Source organism: Oryctolagus cuniculus, chromosome 15 (genome assembly GCF_051225735.1).
Source record: "Oryctolagus cuniculus isolate XC-2025 breed Fujian yellow rabbit chromosome 15, ASM5122573v1, whole genome shotgun sequence".
Lineage (NCBI taxonomy): Eukaryota > Metazoa > Chordata > Mammalia > Lagomorpha > Leporidae > Oryctolagus > Oryctolagus cuniculus.
The window spans coordinates 57,928,323-57,943,731 of record NC_142881.1 but is presented as its reverse complement, the minus strand read 5'-3'; the positions used below and the strand labels follow the sequence as shown (position 1 = coordinate 57,943,731).

Sequence of the window (15,409 nt, the reverse complement as noted above, 5' to 3'; positions counted from 1 at the left end):
ATAATAAATTGTGATGAGCATTAAGACAGTGCAAATAGAGGAACCCAGCCCATCTGGGAGGATTCCTTAGCAAGACATCACCTGAATCAGATGTATTTAAGGGGACATTGAAAACAAACACATATAATAAGTTAATGAACTGTTTATATTATAGACACTGAAATTCCATTTAATTTATCATTTAAGCCCCTTAAAATGCTAATTGATAATATTGTATGCACACATATATACCATACTGTGTTTGCCCATTCATCAAAAGATGTTCATTTGAGTTGTTTCTACTTTCTATTATGAAAGCCATTGCTATGAATGTTTGTGTACAAGATTTGCAAAGATGTATGTCTTCATTTCTCTTGGATATATAAGAATGGAATTGCTGGGTTTTGTGTAACTCTATGATTACCTTTGGGAGGTATTGCCAGACTGCTTTCCAAAGCGACTTCAGCATTTTCCGTGACCACCAGCGAGTTCTGCTTTCTTTTTCAGACCCCAGAGGAGCTGGAGGATGTTTCTGACCTTGAAGAGGATCATGAGGTCCGCAGTCACACCAGCATTCAGACCGAAGGGAAAACTGACCGGGTAAGTCACCTCCCTCGAGGGCCGGCTGTGTGCCCTACCCCAGGAGTGTGCCCTCTCCTTGGCCATCTAGGCAGCCTCCTACAGGTGGGACTCCTAGGTCTGTGAGGTACAGTGGGAACAGCCATGGAAGGTAGGGACAATGGCTTATGACGAATTATTTCTTCTATTTTAATAATTCACAATGTAGCCATTTCAGTAGTGAATTACTGCGTCCAGCTTTGGATCTTTACAGGAATCATGGGAATATAAAAATGAAATATTTATATTTCTATTTATTTAAAATAGAAAAAAAGCAAGAGGATGTAAATATACTCTGAAATTCTTAAGAAAAAACCTTTCTGATTCATTACTCTTCTTTCTATATACAATGCCCTCCTCTGCACCCACCCCTCACACACACACATACACATGCACACACACAACTTACACGATTCTAAAGGTTTAATCCATTTCTAAATTACTGTGAAGTTCTTACTTCACTTTGCTCACATGGGATGCATGGGGATGTGTCAAAGTGTGGCAATCTAACCACTGATGGCTTGCAACTATAGACCAGACTGCAGAATCTGGATCTGAATTCATGTGGTATAGTACAGTGGCTCAGACATCCTGGAATGCAGTTACCTCCTTTAATGCTCAGGAAAGTCATTTGGCCTCTCTATAAGCTTTCTCATTTGTTAAATGAGGATATTAGTAATACCCTTGGTGTGAGGATTAACTGAGTTAACAGAGCACTTACATATGCTTTCTCAGTTGTTATAAAATACAGAAAATATGGTGAGACATGTTAAAACAGATAAATGTAGGGAAATTCTGTTTCTGGATATTAAAATGGCTTACAATTAGTATTTATCAGCCAAAAAATCCCCATGTTTTGTTAGAATGTTGTGTGTTTTTGGCAATTATAATACTCTATGTTTACCTTTCATGGATATTTTTATTTTGAAGAACAAATGTTCTCCAGTTAACACCACTGTTACATAGCCTATCAGTATTTGGTGATGTATCAGGCAGTGTCACTTTGTTGAGTTTCCATTTCCTGCTGATTATCTGGGCTATTTGTCAATCCTTTAGAAGCCAGTTCATGTTGAAAACTGTCTGAGATCACACAACATCTGAATTTAATTTCTTTCAAATGTATTTAGAATCATTGATAAGAGACCAAATCTTGCAAATGACCATGGCATTGAAATACATGTTGCTGTGGGAAACATGCTCATATTTTCAGTGAAGTGAATGGTTCACTTAATCTGATGCTGGGTCAATGCTGGCAAAGGTGGGTATCAGGGCTTACCAAAAAAACTGAGAGGAGAAAATTTTAATTAAAGCACAAGTTTCAGAATTCTGGAATTAAGATAAGCATGGATTTCTTTTTTTTGGGGGGGGGGTGTAACATCTTTATTGAGATTTGGTACTAAACATAGTAGGATACTATATTTTTATTTGATTTATGACATGGTTTGCCCATGATATTTTTTTGCTTTTTTTTATTTAGTAAATATAAATTTCTAAAATATAGTTTATGGATTACATTGGCTCCCCCCCACCCCCATAATTTCCCTCCCACTTGCACCCCTCCCATCTCCCGCTCCCTCTCCCATTCCATTCACATCAAGATTCATTTTCAATTATCTTTATATACAGAAGATCAATTCAGTATATATTAAGTAAAGATTTCATCAGTTTGCACCCACACAGAAACACAGAGTGTAAAATACTGTTTCAGTACTAGTTGTAGCATTACTTCACATTGGACAACACATTAAGGACAGATCCCACATGAGAAGTAATTACACAGTGACTCCTGTTGTTGACTTAACAATTTGGCACTCTTGTTTATGGCCTCAGTAATCTCCCTAGGCTCTAGTCATGAGTTGCTAAGGCTATGGAAGCCTTTTGGGTTTACCGACTTTGATCTTATTCAGACAGGGTCATAGTCAAAATGGAAGTTCTCTCCTCCCTTCAGAGAAAGGTACCTCCTTCTTTGATGGCCACGTTCTTTCCACTGGGATCTCACTCACAGAGATCTTTCATTTAGGTTTTCTTTTTTTATTTTTTTTCCCAGAGTGTCTTGGCTTTCCATGCATAAAATACTCTCATGGGCTCTTCAGCCAGATCTGAATGCATTAAGGGATAATTCTGAGGCCAGAGTGCTATTTAGTACATCTGCCATTCTATGAGTCTGCTGTGTATCCCGCTTCCCATGTTGGATCATTCTCTCCCTTTTTTATTCTATCAGTTAGCATTAGCAGACACTAGTCTCATTTGTGTGATCCCTTTGACTCTTAGACCTATCAGTGTGATCAATTGTGAACTGAAGTTGATCACTGGGACTAGTGAGATGGCATTGGTACATGCCACCTTGATGGGATTGTTTTGGAATCCCCTGGCACGATTCGAACTCCACCATTTGGGGCAAGTCTGATTGAGCATGTCCCAAATTGTACATCTCTTCCCTCTCTCATTCCCACTCTTATAGTTAACAGGGATCCCTTTTCAGTTAAAATTTAAATACCTAAGAATAATTGTGTTAGTTACATAGTTCAACCAATAGTACTAGAACAAAGCCGGAGGCATCGCAATACCAGATTTCAGGACATACTACAGGGCAGTTGTAATCAAAACAGCATGGTACTGGTACAGAAACAGATGGATAGACCAATGGAAGAATATAGAAACACCAAAAATTAATCCAAACATCTATAGCCAACTTATGTTTGATCCAGGATCCAAAACCAATCCCTAGAGTAAGGACAGTCTATTCAATAAATGGTGCTGGGAAAATTGGATTTTCACGTGCAGAATCATGAAGCAAGACCCCTACCTTTCACCTTACACAAAAATTCACTCAACATGGATTAAAGACTTAAATCTATGACCTGACACCATCAAATTACTAGAGAGCATTGGAGAAACCCTGCAAGATATAGGTACTGGCAAAGACTTCTTGGAAAAGACCCCAGAAGCACAGGAAGTCAAAGCCAAAATTAACATTTGGGATTGCATCAAATTGAGAAGTTTCTGTACTTCAAAAGAAACAGTCAGGAAAGTGAAGAGGCAACCAACAGAATGGGAAAAAATATTTGCAAACTATGCAACAGATAAAGGGTTGATAACCAGAATCTACAAAGAAATCAAGAAACTCCACAACATCAAAACAAACAACCCACTTAAGAGATGGGCCAAGGACCTCAATAGACATTTTTCAAAAGAGGAAATCCAAAGGGCCAACAGACCCTTTGTTCAAGATCACTAGCAATCAGGCAAATGCAAATCAAAACCACAATGAGGTTTCACCTCACCCCGGTTAGAATGGCTCTCATTCAGAAATCTACCAACAACAGATGCTGGAGAGGATGTGGGGAAAAAGGGACACTAACCCACTGTTGGTGGGAATGCAAACTGGTCAAGCCACTATGGAAGTCAGTCTGGAGATTCCTCAGAAACCTGAACATAACCCTACCATACATCCCAGCTATACCACTCCTTGGAATTTACCCAAAGGAAATGAAATTGGCAAACAAAAAAGCAGTCTGCACATTAATGTTTATTGCAGCTGAATTCACAATAGCTAAGACCTGGAACCAACCCAAATGCCCATCAACAGTAGACTGGATAAAGAAATTATGGGACATGTACTCTATAGAATACTATACAGCAGTCAAAAACAGTGAAACCCGGTCATTTGCAACAAAATGGAGGAATCTGGAAAACATCATGCTGACTGAATTAAGCCAGACCCAAAGGGACAAATATCATATGTTCTCCCTGAACGGCAACAACTAACTGAGCACCAAAGGGGAAACCTGTTGATGTGAAAAGGACACTATGAGAAACACTGACTTGATCAGCTCTTATCCTGACTGTTGATGTACAATGTAATACTTTATCCATTTTAGTATTTTTTTTTGTTCTAGAACTATTTTTTGTTCTAGCATTGATTTCTTCAACAGACAAATGAGAATACCTTCTCGCAGCATCATTGGTAGACTTAGAGAATGGGTGAGCACTGATGCACAGTAGATTAAACTGCTGTTGGACACCTGCATCCCATATCAGGGTGCCTGGGATCAGGTCCCTTCTCAGCTTTGAATTCAGCTTTCTGATTGCACATCTGGAAAGTATAAGATGATGGCCCAAGTTCTTGGGTCTCCCCTACCCATGTGGGAGACCCAGATGAAGTCTTGAGCTCCTGGCTTCCAGCTGTTACAGGCATTTGGAGAGTGAACCAATAGATGGGAGATATCTGTCTGTCTGTCTGTCTCTCCCTCTCTCCCCCTCTCCTCCTTACTCCTTTCTCCCTCCTCCCATATACCTTTCAAAGAAATAAAAATGAATAAATTAATATTTTAAAATGATGCTATTAAAAGATAAACTTCTTTTACTATTTTTATTTGTGTTTTTGTTCTTGACCAGGATTATATGTCAGCTAAATGAGTCCCTACCCATTACTTCTTTATAAATTATAAAATTGATGTCTCTCTGCTTCTGAATCTTTCATAGATGCCACTGCTTTTCACTTTGTGGCACTCTGAATCTGCTCTGCTCCTTGGATTTTGATCCCACTGTTCAAAGCTAAGCAAAAGTCCAGTTGACCTGAGATGCCCTTGAATGATAACATAACCACTGTTTTGTGCTGGGAAGGTGAATACCAAATCTATTAAGGATAACACTGTATTCAGCTTGGTCGGTCTCTGCTTTTTGCAAATCTCCTTTCCATAAATTACAAATAACTCAGGTTTGATTCACTTCTGGTAGATTCCCTGAAGCTACTGTGTGACATTTCTTTTCAAGCTGCTCTTTAAATCACACCCAACCTTCTGTAAGGGTTAACGTCTCACAGAACAATTTTTGTTTCAGTCCTGATATGGACAATCCTGTGGTGCATTTTCCACAGGTCTTCAGCATGTCCCCAGTGAGATCCAGCCCCGTTGGCAGTTGCAGTGACCACCTTGATAATACGTCTTTGGACTGGCTTTATTTGTCTTCATTCATTCTTCCCAGCATACAGTTTGCTTCTTAAGATCTATTTCCAAAATAAACTACTGTGAAATGCCAGAATCTACTTTTTAGGGGAAAACAAGGAAAGATCAGCACTTCACATAAATGACTTAAATATCACATTCACTTTGCTATATTAATAAGATCATGAGGATTATATTTTGATGGTTTGTCTAGTAAGTAGATTGTTTTTAGTTTTAGCCCTTTAGTGACTAGCAAATGTGAGTTCACATAGAACATAAAATTTGTAGGATGAATCCTTTATTAACAAAGAGCTGCATCTAGAACAAATCTAATACATCATGAATGAAATGAGAGAACAGAAAAGAAACCAGATTCTTCGGCTGTCTGAGAAGGGGAAGATAGAAATTTCCCTTTAATTTTTAAAGAGTAATTATGTATAGTGTCAACAATGTAACTCCAGCAATACCCTCTTACTGTGTATTTATATTGTGAGTTGATTACAACAGATTCTACATTCTCATCTAAAGTTTGTAGTACAGAAATTCAAAGAGGATAGCTCAAATCACCAGACCAGAATAGAGATAATTTTTGCACAGATTTCATACTCTCCACTAGACATTTTTTATCTATAATAGTACCATATTCCTCATAATGATATAATAGTATTCACAGGCTAATTCTCATATCCTTTTGAGATTTTACGTTTGTATTCTATCCAGCAATTCTCTAATTTGTGTCCTTTGGACTGAGTTTATCTTTTGACACATTTCATATGCATAGCACTTTAAGAAGAATCTATAAGATTTTACAGTGGATTCTGTTGAGAATTATTTGAATAGTCAGCGTATGTTCAGTGTTGAATTCCTGGTCACTGTCCAAGACTTAGTGTCTGGATTCCTTTTTGTTTGTTCCTGTTACTAAGGAGTAAATGCCTTTTTGGTTCTTGGATTATGCGGAGTCTGCTATACTGAACATGTGCTAGAACAATTTTAGGCACTGGCTAGTAATGGAGTGACAGTTATTTATTATCATTTTACTTTCTGCATTTCACTGCTAGTAGTTTGGGCTCAACATCATCTGTTATTGCTGTCATCAGTAGCAAATGCCACTGGGTGTTGTAAAGGTCTGTAACTAACAAATAATGATTTAGAGTTCATGGCCAATGACAGAAAAACACTAAATGACCAATAGTGCATGCCTTATGAAGTGGCAATAGAACACCACTGGAAATTAGTGATTGCCTTAATTATTAAACATGAATACTCCCTGGAGTGATACTGTGATTATATCCAGCAATTGCTCATGTTCACAGTGACACCGGAATTTGATAGGTTAAAGGTCTACAGAGCAGTCTCCATGGAAGTCACTGTTTATTCATTTAATATTTTCATCAAGGATAAAATGGGTATCTTTTATTATAAAAGCTCAAATTTGAGAAGAACATGAAAATACACTCTGGTAACATAATCAGATTTCCAGTCTTAATGATAAGCTTTCTCTAAGTCCTGAAAGCTTCCTAAAAGATTATTAAAAATTATGCTAAACTATATTTTCATTTTAAATAGGGCAATGTTAGTTATCACTGAGCACATTGTAGTTTATATAACATTTCTAAATTGGTATCTTATTTACTAAGTTCCTGAAGTTTATTTTCTTTCATTTTCCATTGATTTTGCTATTTGGAGAACTAGACTCAAAGCACTGAAGTAGTTTATGTCAGTCATGTTGGCTGGGACGAAATGCCCAGTCTTTTGACTGAACCACAGTTTCTTTCTAGTACAGCATGCTTGAAAATTGGATACAGTCTCATCATCCCTTAAGATCTCATAGCTCTACCACTGCTATAGTCAGTATTGCATAATTGATATTAATTGCTGTAGAAATATGATTTTTGAAAATGAACACTGCAGATTTTAAAATCAAATGTGTTTAACCTATGCAAACCCCAGATGCCTTAATCCTATGATGTTCCATCGATACTAAAATCAATGTGTTGTCTACCACTTGGAAAGTACCCAATGATGCACAAAGTGCGATAGGCTCCTTTGGGGGATCACTCCACCTTGATGATGTGGTATAGGTTAGTGGAGACATTTATCTGGGGCCTTTGGGATAAGGCTCTAAAGTCCCCCAGCGTGAAATCCACAAGAACAGAAGCACTGACTCAGGCTCATCACATTGGCTTTTATGGTATTTCAGTAAAATGAAAAGTCTACTTAAGAGAAGTTTTCTCTGTTTATTTTCTATAATAGGGACTATGGTAGCAGCAGAGACTCAGGAAATTGTTAGCAGGGGGCAGCTGAGATAATGTGCCTCAAGGCTTTCTGGGGCCCAAATATGGATTAAGAAAGACTTAATAAAATGGATCAAAGGGAGTTTGGGGAATGGAATGGATGAACTGGTGATTCATCTTTTCTAGCACTGCCTGATAATATAGAAGTCAAGACTATAGACTTTGAAATCACATAAACCTTGACTCAAATATTTCTTCTACCAATTACTATCCATAAGAGCCTAAAAAAGTTATCTTATATTTCTAAGTTTCAGTTTTCTTCTCCGCAAAATTGTAATAACAGTTATAATAATGAAAGTTGTATTAGATAAATGAAAATTTAGTTCAATTCTTGCCATGTGTGTAATGCCCAATTAATTTTGATTTTTATAAAATGAATTGCATGATTAGTATAGATTTGTGTTTGCTGGTATTCAACTTTGACTTCTTTTTAAATGGCTCAAGGAGCTGTGGAAAGACAAATTTCTTAGTCTTCTAATATTATGTTACACAGTTTTTTGGAGCCAGATCTTTTTGACATTCTGGACACTCTACCATGAAGAGTCATTTGAAATTTATTTTGGTATGTTTTCTTTCCTCAAGAAAAGGCTAATAAGAAACTGCGAGAAGATTTTAAAAGAAATATGACATTAATGTGCTTTTTAATGATGGGGAAACACTTATGTTTATCTCTATTCACATAAAATTGAACTAAAAATAGTAACCATGAAGGGCAACTCCTAACAGTAGGAAAAATACAAAACTTAACCCACTAGTTGTCAGGTTTTTTTTAAAAATTTTCTTCAGCATTTATTGAATGCTTGCCTCTGTATTGGGAGTTTTTGTTTGTGTAACATCGATGGCACGCTGTTCCATTAGTTCATGTCTCTCTCAAATTTCTCATCCATCTTTAGAAAATTAAATAGGGATTAAATTCCTAGGAGTTTTTTTTTTTAAATTTTGGTACACACTGTGTTATAAAAAAAGGATAGCTATTATCTTGATATTTGTAGAATGCACATCAGGGACAGTATTGGACATAGTCATTTAAAATCATCTATCCCTCTCCAAATAGTGCTTATGCTCCAAATAAATAAGGTCTAGGGGCCCAACACTGTGGTTCAGCAGGTTAGGTTGCCACTTGCAATACCAACATCTCTATCAGAGTGCTGTTTCAAATCCAGCTACCTGCCAATTTGCCTGGGAAGGCAGTTGAAGATGGACTAGGTGCTTGGGCCCCTGCCATTCATGTAGGAGAGCAGGAGGGAGTTTCCGACTCCTGACTTTTTACCTGGGTGTTGCATCCGTTTGAGGGGTGAGCCAGCAGGTAAAGCACTCAGGTCCACTCTCGCTCTTGTTCTTGCTCACATCACTTTTCAAATTTAAACTTTATTTTTTTAAGCAAAATATGAACTTTGTTCATAATGGCTTATTGATGAAGGGTGTAAAAGGAACCCATTTAACAGAATTGAATCAAATAAGATTTATATGTAAAGGTGTATGGTGTCATTGTCTCCAAATGCGGGAGCTGAATTTAATGAATGGAACATTAAAACCAAAACAAAACCCTTAAATACTCATAATTCAAACTATAGTGTGTTCATATTTTATCATTACAATGGCATGCTACCTTTTAAAGATATATTATCATATATATTGAAGATTCCAAATTACCAAAATTGAAACATAGTCTGTGTTGGATGACTAAGGTTTGCCACTTGTTAATATTAATAATTATAATTAACATAAAATATAATAATTATAATTACTAATATTAATTAAATACTACATTCATGAGCAAGCATATATTTTGTAAACCTTCACTGTCTTAAAGTGAATCTTTGAGGCCACTGAAACTAAACTCTATAAATAGAAGTAACTTAGGACAGAAATAAGAACAGTTGCCTAGGTTACTGGACACAACCTCAAAATGTCAACAGCAGCAAATGAATTGGAGCATATCAAATCTTAAAGTGCTAGAGATCATTCTTAGTGTTTTTTCAAGCCATGTGCATTCTAGCTTCATGCTGATTATAGGAAGTACTGCCTCATTATTGCTTGTCAACATGTAGTTAGCTGAATATCTTTTGCTGTGAGAATGGAAAAAATGCCGTGGATGGGTGATTTACTTTAAAAACTGGAATAAAATTAATAGGTGCTGCTTGTCATCAGAATACGCTCTCAAGTAGCTTAAATTTATACCAAATTACCATACATAATAAGGAGTCATGACCTTATTGCCTTCTTCGTCCTATAATTTGTCTTAGGTCATTATGATACATGGCCCAGCAAAACCTGGCTGAAATTGCAGTATTCAGCAGCAATATAGCAGGCAGTGTATTGGTTCCTATAATTTCAATTTTCTGTTTGGCAATCACTGTTTTTTTCCTAACTTTATTGGTGATTATTCTGTTTTATATTCATAATTTACTTTTTTTTTCTCTATTTCTAAACATTAAGATTCATGGAGTTCTTATATAAGCCCTCTGGTTCCTCTGAGTTTTTCTAGACTTTCTTAGGCAGTCCCAAAATTTTCACTATCATCTGTAGATGTATGACTCTAGCCTATTCTGCTCTCCTGAGCTATGGCCACATACGTAAGCATAAATGCAAGTTTCCTCCCACTGGATGACTCCCAAATACCTGTGGCTCTTATTGTTTTCACGCTTAAATGTGCTGTCCTGTCCTAAAAATCTCAAACTCCTATATACTCATTGTATCTCTATACATTCAGTTGTTCAATTCTGAAACCAGGAATATTTTTCTCATCTTCCCATAGCTGGTCATACACACTTAGGTCTTACTTTCTTGTAAATATCTTATGAACTTGTTCTTTTTGCACCACCCCCACCATCATTGTTGCCAAGGGACTTCACCAAAGTTAAACAAGAAAGTTTAACTTTATTCAAAGCTCGACTATGCTGACATAAAGGGCTGACGATTTTTCAGAGATGGTGTGATAGGGGTTGTAGACCATCAAGTTTGTGAATTGATTTTACCCAAATGAGCAAGAAAATTTTTCATAAACGTTTCCTTAATGAAAAGAGGTAGTTTTACAACTTGAAGCAAGCTACCTTTTCACATTAGGCTCCTACCCTCCTAGAGAAACTGGGATATAAGGGCTTTATCTTTATGATCACATTTCTAAAGGAGAGCTCCCATATCTTTGAGATGGATATTCCTAGGCTGTAAAATTGGCCAGAAACTTTTAAAAATATTTACTTCCCAAATGGCAAATCAAGAATGTATATTTTTAAGTTTTTTAAAGTAAAATGCACTAAGGAAAGAGAAAGGCCTAGAGTCAAGAGGAAACCTTTCTAAAGTTTTGGCAAGTTGAGGGAACATTAAGGCTGTCTTGGTCACTACCTTAGTTCACGCACTGGCATTTCTCACCTAGATTTCTAAAGCAGATTCCTAAAATGGCTTCTGCCTCCAGGTTTGTAACCTTCCTTTGTCCATGCTAAAACTCACATGATAGTTCTAAAGTGCAAATCTGTCATATATCACCATACACACTTCTATCACCCTCCTGCATCTCAGCATCATCTCTGATCTTGACATGCAATAGAATCCCTTATTGCCCTGGGTGAGAGAACTTCACAATCTACCCTCTGCTTTTCTGTTTTGTATAATATTTCACACCTTCTCTCCAACCCCTTTTCCTTGTGTGGAAACTTTGGTTCTTGTATAGCATCCGATTCTCCTTTATGTGGTTCCTTCATCTAGGGGGAAAACAGTTTCATCCACTCTTCCATCTCCTCTCTCCTATCAGTAAATACCACTCATAGTTAGGATTCCAGTTTAACTGTGCCTACTCTGACCCCTAAGTTCAATCACAGCTTCCCTCCAATGTGAATCTTGAATGCATGGAGATTCCCACATCATGACAATTGTTGTGCATGTGTAGTTTCTTACATAAAGGATTTTCTTTTCCGCTAAATTCTAAATCCTAATTGTGCAGTAAACAAGTTTGTCTCATTTGGCATTACATTTACAAAATCTGGGGCATTGTATCTTACAGAGTAGACTTATAAAAGAATCTGGCCACAAGTGAAAGAAGACGAAAGAAGGATTTCTTCTGTAAGACATCTTACATCAGGGGTATATCAAGGGCTGGATGCTGTGGCATAGCAAGATAAGATGTTGCTTGTGCTGCCCTCAGCCCACATTCCACACTGGAGTGCCTCTGGCAGTCTCAGTTGCTCTGTTTCTGATCCAGCTCCTTGCTAATGCAACCTGGGAGGCAGTGGATGATGCTCTAAGTGCTTGGGTCCTTGCCAAATGTATGAGAGACAAGGATAGAGTTCCAGGCTCCTGGTTTAGGCCTGGCCCACTGCTGGATGTTGTGGGCAATTGGTGAATGAATGAATGGAAGACTTCTCTGTCACTCTCTTTGTCATTCTGCTTTCAAGTAAATGCTACTTTGATGAGGAGAGGGGAGAGAAACAACATGGCTTCCCTTCATAGGGCAAAGCAGTTGCTCAGCCCCACGCCAGGACCCCAGGCTGGACTCAAAGCCTGTAGGGACCATGAAATTCTCCCTCAGTAGAAGCTGTTGGGGGCAAGGGCTGTGGCAGCCTCCTCTCACCTTGCCTTTCACAGCTGGGCACTGGCTGTGTATAGGCAGGAGTTGCTCATATTGGGTTGCCAGTAACTGTGTGTCTGCCCTCCTCACTGCTCCGTGCAGTCTCTGTTTGCTCTTTAAGTTCTCCACTGACAATTTCTTTCATTCAAGTCCCTGGGAACATGTTTGCTTGAGGTCAGCATGGCTTCTCACTCTTCAGCCATGGTGGATGTCTACCTCTCTATGCCTAATTCCTGAGAGGTTTTTGTTTTTTATTTTTAATCAATAAATGATATTGAATTTTGTCAGATGACTTTTCTACCTCTAGTAAGACAATTGAATGAGTTCAAAAACTCTTTTTATTTGCCGAATTGATGGTTGTGCTTTTCATAGTTGAGAGTTTCCCCTGAGGCTACATTTGTGATCTCCGAGTTTGGATAGTCCACTTTTTTCTTTCTTATTTCCTCATTTCTAAGTTCCTCTAAAAGAGCTCAACTCTCCTTTTTCGGTGAAGTTTTCTTTAAAACTTAGTCCCTATTGGTTTGCTGATGCAGAAACATCTACTAGGAAGTGATCTAAAGAATCGTTTATTCTTTTTGGATTTTTATAAGGGGCCACTGGGCTGTATCTTTCTCCATTGTAAACATGTGTACATGGAAAGTTTCACCTTTGTTTAATTCAAATTCTTTTCTTGAATATAACTTAAGTGTTATTCCTTTGATTTTTTAATTCAGTATATAAAAATCTAAGCAGAAAAAAATCAAGCTCAAAGTATCTGTTGTATAATTGACAACTTCTCACACATTAGAGTTATTTTACTAAATGCTTTCTGAACCTTCAATCCAGGAAAGATTATTACTAAATATCTTAATAAATATCTTAAGATGTTATTGCTTATCAGACAATAAAACCTATATATATATATATATATATATGTAATCACCTTTACTTGGCTGTTGAAAGTTCTAAGTAACAACTAACATTCTGTAACTCACCTTAAATTTTTTGTATTGTTTACATCATGCTCATAATTTTTATTTGATCTTTGGAAAGAATTGACCACATTATGGCCAGCGCTGCGGCTCACTAGGCTAATCCCTCCGCCGCCGGCACCAGCACACCGGGTTCTAGTCCCGGTTGGGGGTCGGGGCACCAGATTCTATCCTGGTTGCCCCTCTTCCAGGCCAGCTCTCTGCTGTGGCCCGGGAGTGCAGTGGAGGATGGCCCAAGTGCTTGGGCCCTGCACCCACATGGGAGACCAGGAGAAGCACCTGGCTCCTGCCTTCAGATCAGCGTGGTGCGCCGGCCGCAGCGTGCCTGCCACAGCGGCCATTGGAGGGTGAACCAATGGAAAGAGGAAGACCTTTCTTTCTGTCTCTCTCTCTCTCTCACTGTCCACTCTGCCTGTCAAAAAAAAAAAAAAAAAAAAAGTCTACTAAAGGGCCGGCGCCATGGCTCACTAGGCTAATCTTCTGCCTGCGACGCCGTTACCCCGGGTTCTAGTCTCGGTTGTGGCACTAGAGTCTGTCCCGGTTGCCCCTCTTCCAGGCCAGCTCTCTGCTGTGGCCCAGGGAGGCAGTGGAGGATGGCCCCAGTGCTTGGGCCCTGCACCCCATGGGAGACCAGGAGGAAGCACTTGGCTCCTGGCTTCGGAGCGGCGCAGCATGCAGGCTGTAGCAGCCATTTTGGGGGTGAACCAACGGAAGGAAGACCTTTCTCTCTGTCTCTCTCACTCTCTCTCTCTCTCTCTCACTAACTCTGTCTGTCAAAAAAAAAAAAAAAAGGAAAAAAAAAGTCTATTAAAGGAATAGTTAATTTAGCCTAACACTTGGAATGACTGCATTCCTGACTCCCAGCTTTGGCCCAGCCCAGCCCCCGCCATTGCAGGGTTTGAGCGAGTGATCCAGCAGGGAGAAGTGCTCTCTCTCTCCTCCCAACCCTCTCTTCCTTTCTTTAAGCCTCTCAAATATATAAGAAATTTTTAAACTAAAAAATTAAAGTCCATTAAACAAAAGGAAGATATCAAGTAGGCAGATTTGATATTTATAAACTGGACTGGAAAATCATCTCACATGTATAGCTTCAATTTTAAATTTTATAGCCTGATAAAATTACAGTCAAGGTTTTTACATTTCATTTATTTATTTGAGAGAGCTACAGACAAGAACAGAATGAGCTACCATCTGCTGGATCACTCTCCAAATGCCCACTATGGCTGGGGCTGGGCCTGGCCAAAGCCAGAGCTGGGGAGTCAGTGTAGGTCTGTCACTGGGTATCAGGAACCCAGTCCCTGGAGCTATCACCACTGCCACCTAGGATTTGCATTAGCAGGAAGCTAGAATCAGGAGTCAGCGCTGCATGTTGACCTGGGTACTCAGGTGTGGGACACAGGCATCCTAGCTGACAGCTTAACTGATAGTTCAAACACCTGCCTATAGTAGAATTTTATGTTACATAGTGACCATGTTTTTCATCACATAAGTTAATATTTTAGAATAAGGTTTTGTTTCCTTCTCCCTTCATACTTCATCCTCAACAAATATCTGCTAAGACACTGACTCTTAAATATCATCTTTTTAGTAAGGCCATCACTAACCTCCCTGCTTAAAACTGCAATTTCATTCCAAAGCCTATAACTTCAACTGCTTCTTCATTTATTTTTCCTCCTAGCACTTGAATTCACTGAATATTTGTTTAGTATGACACTACTGTTAATTTCAATGAAGTCAAAAATTTATTTTTCCTTATGGCATATTTCCCTATGCTTAAAACAGTGCCTGAGTCAGAGGAAATATGCTTTAAATATTTGTTAAAGAATAAATGTTGGCCATAAACATGCTTTTGGAAAAAGAGGTTGGACAGAAAATTTAGGGTAAGGACAACCTATATAATCTAAAATAATATTTTAGCAAATAACTACTTAGAAAGCAGGCATTTGGGAAAAAAGCACAAAATATTTAGGTGATTTTTGTCTTTTTAGGTTTAGAGATGCTTTTGGCTATGAAGTACTCCATTAAAGTTATCATTTA

General features: G+C 38.2%; 1 protein-coding gene across 2 annotated transcripts in view; it reads left to right on the top strand.

The window, feature by feature from the left end:
- CTNNA3 (catenin alpha 3) overlaps positions 1-15,409 on the top strand; it is a 1,694,949-nt gene that overhangs the window by 1,499,381 nt on the left and 180,159 nt on the right. For both annotated transcript variants that reach the window (XM_017348752.4, XM_070057731.2), the window contains exon 14: positions 487-579. In XM_017348752.4, the coding sequence (XP_017204241.3) occupies positions 487-579 (93 nt within the window). The remainder of the gene's footprint in view (positions 1-486; positions 580-15,409) is intronic.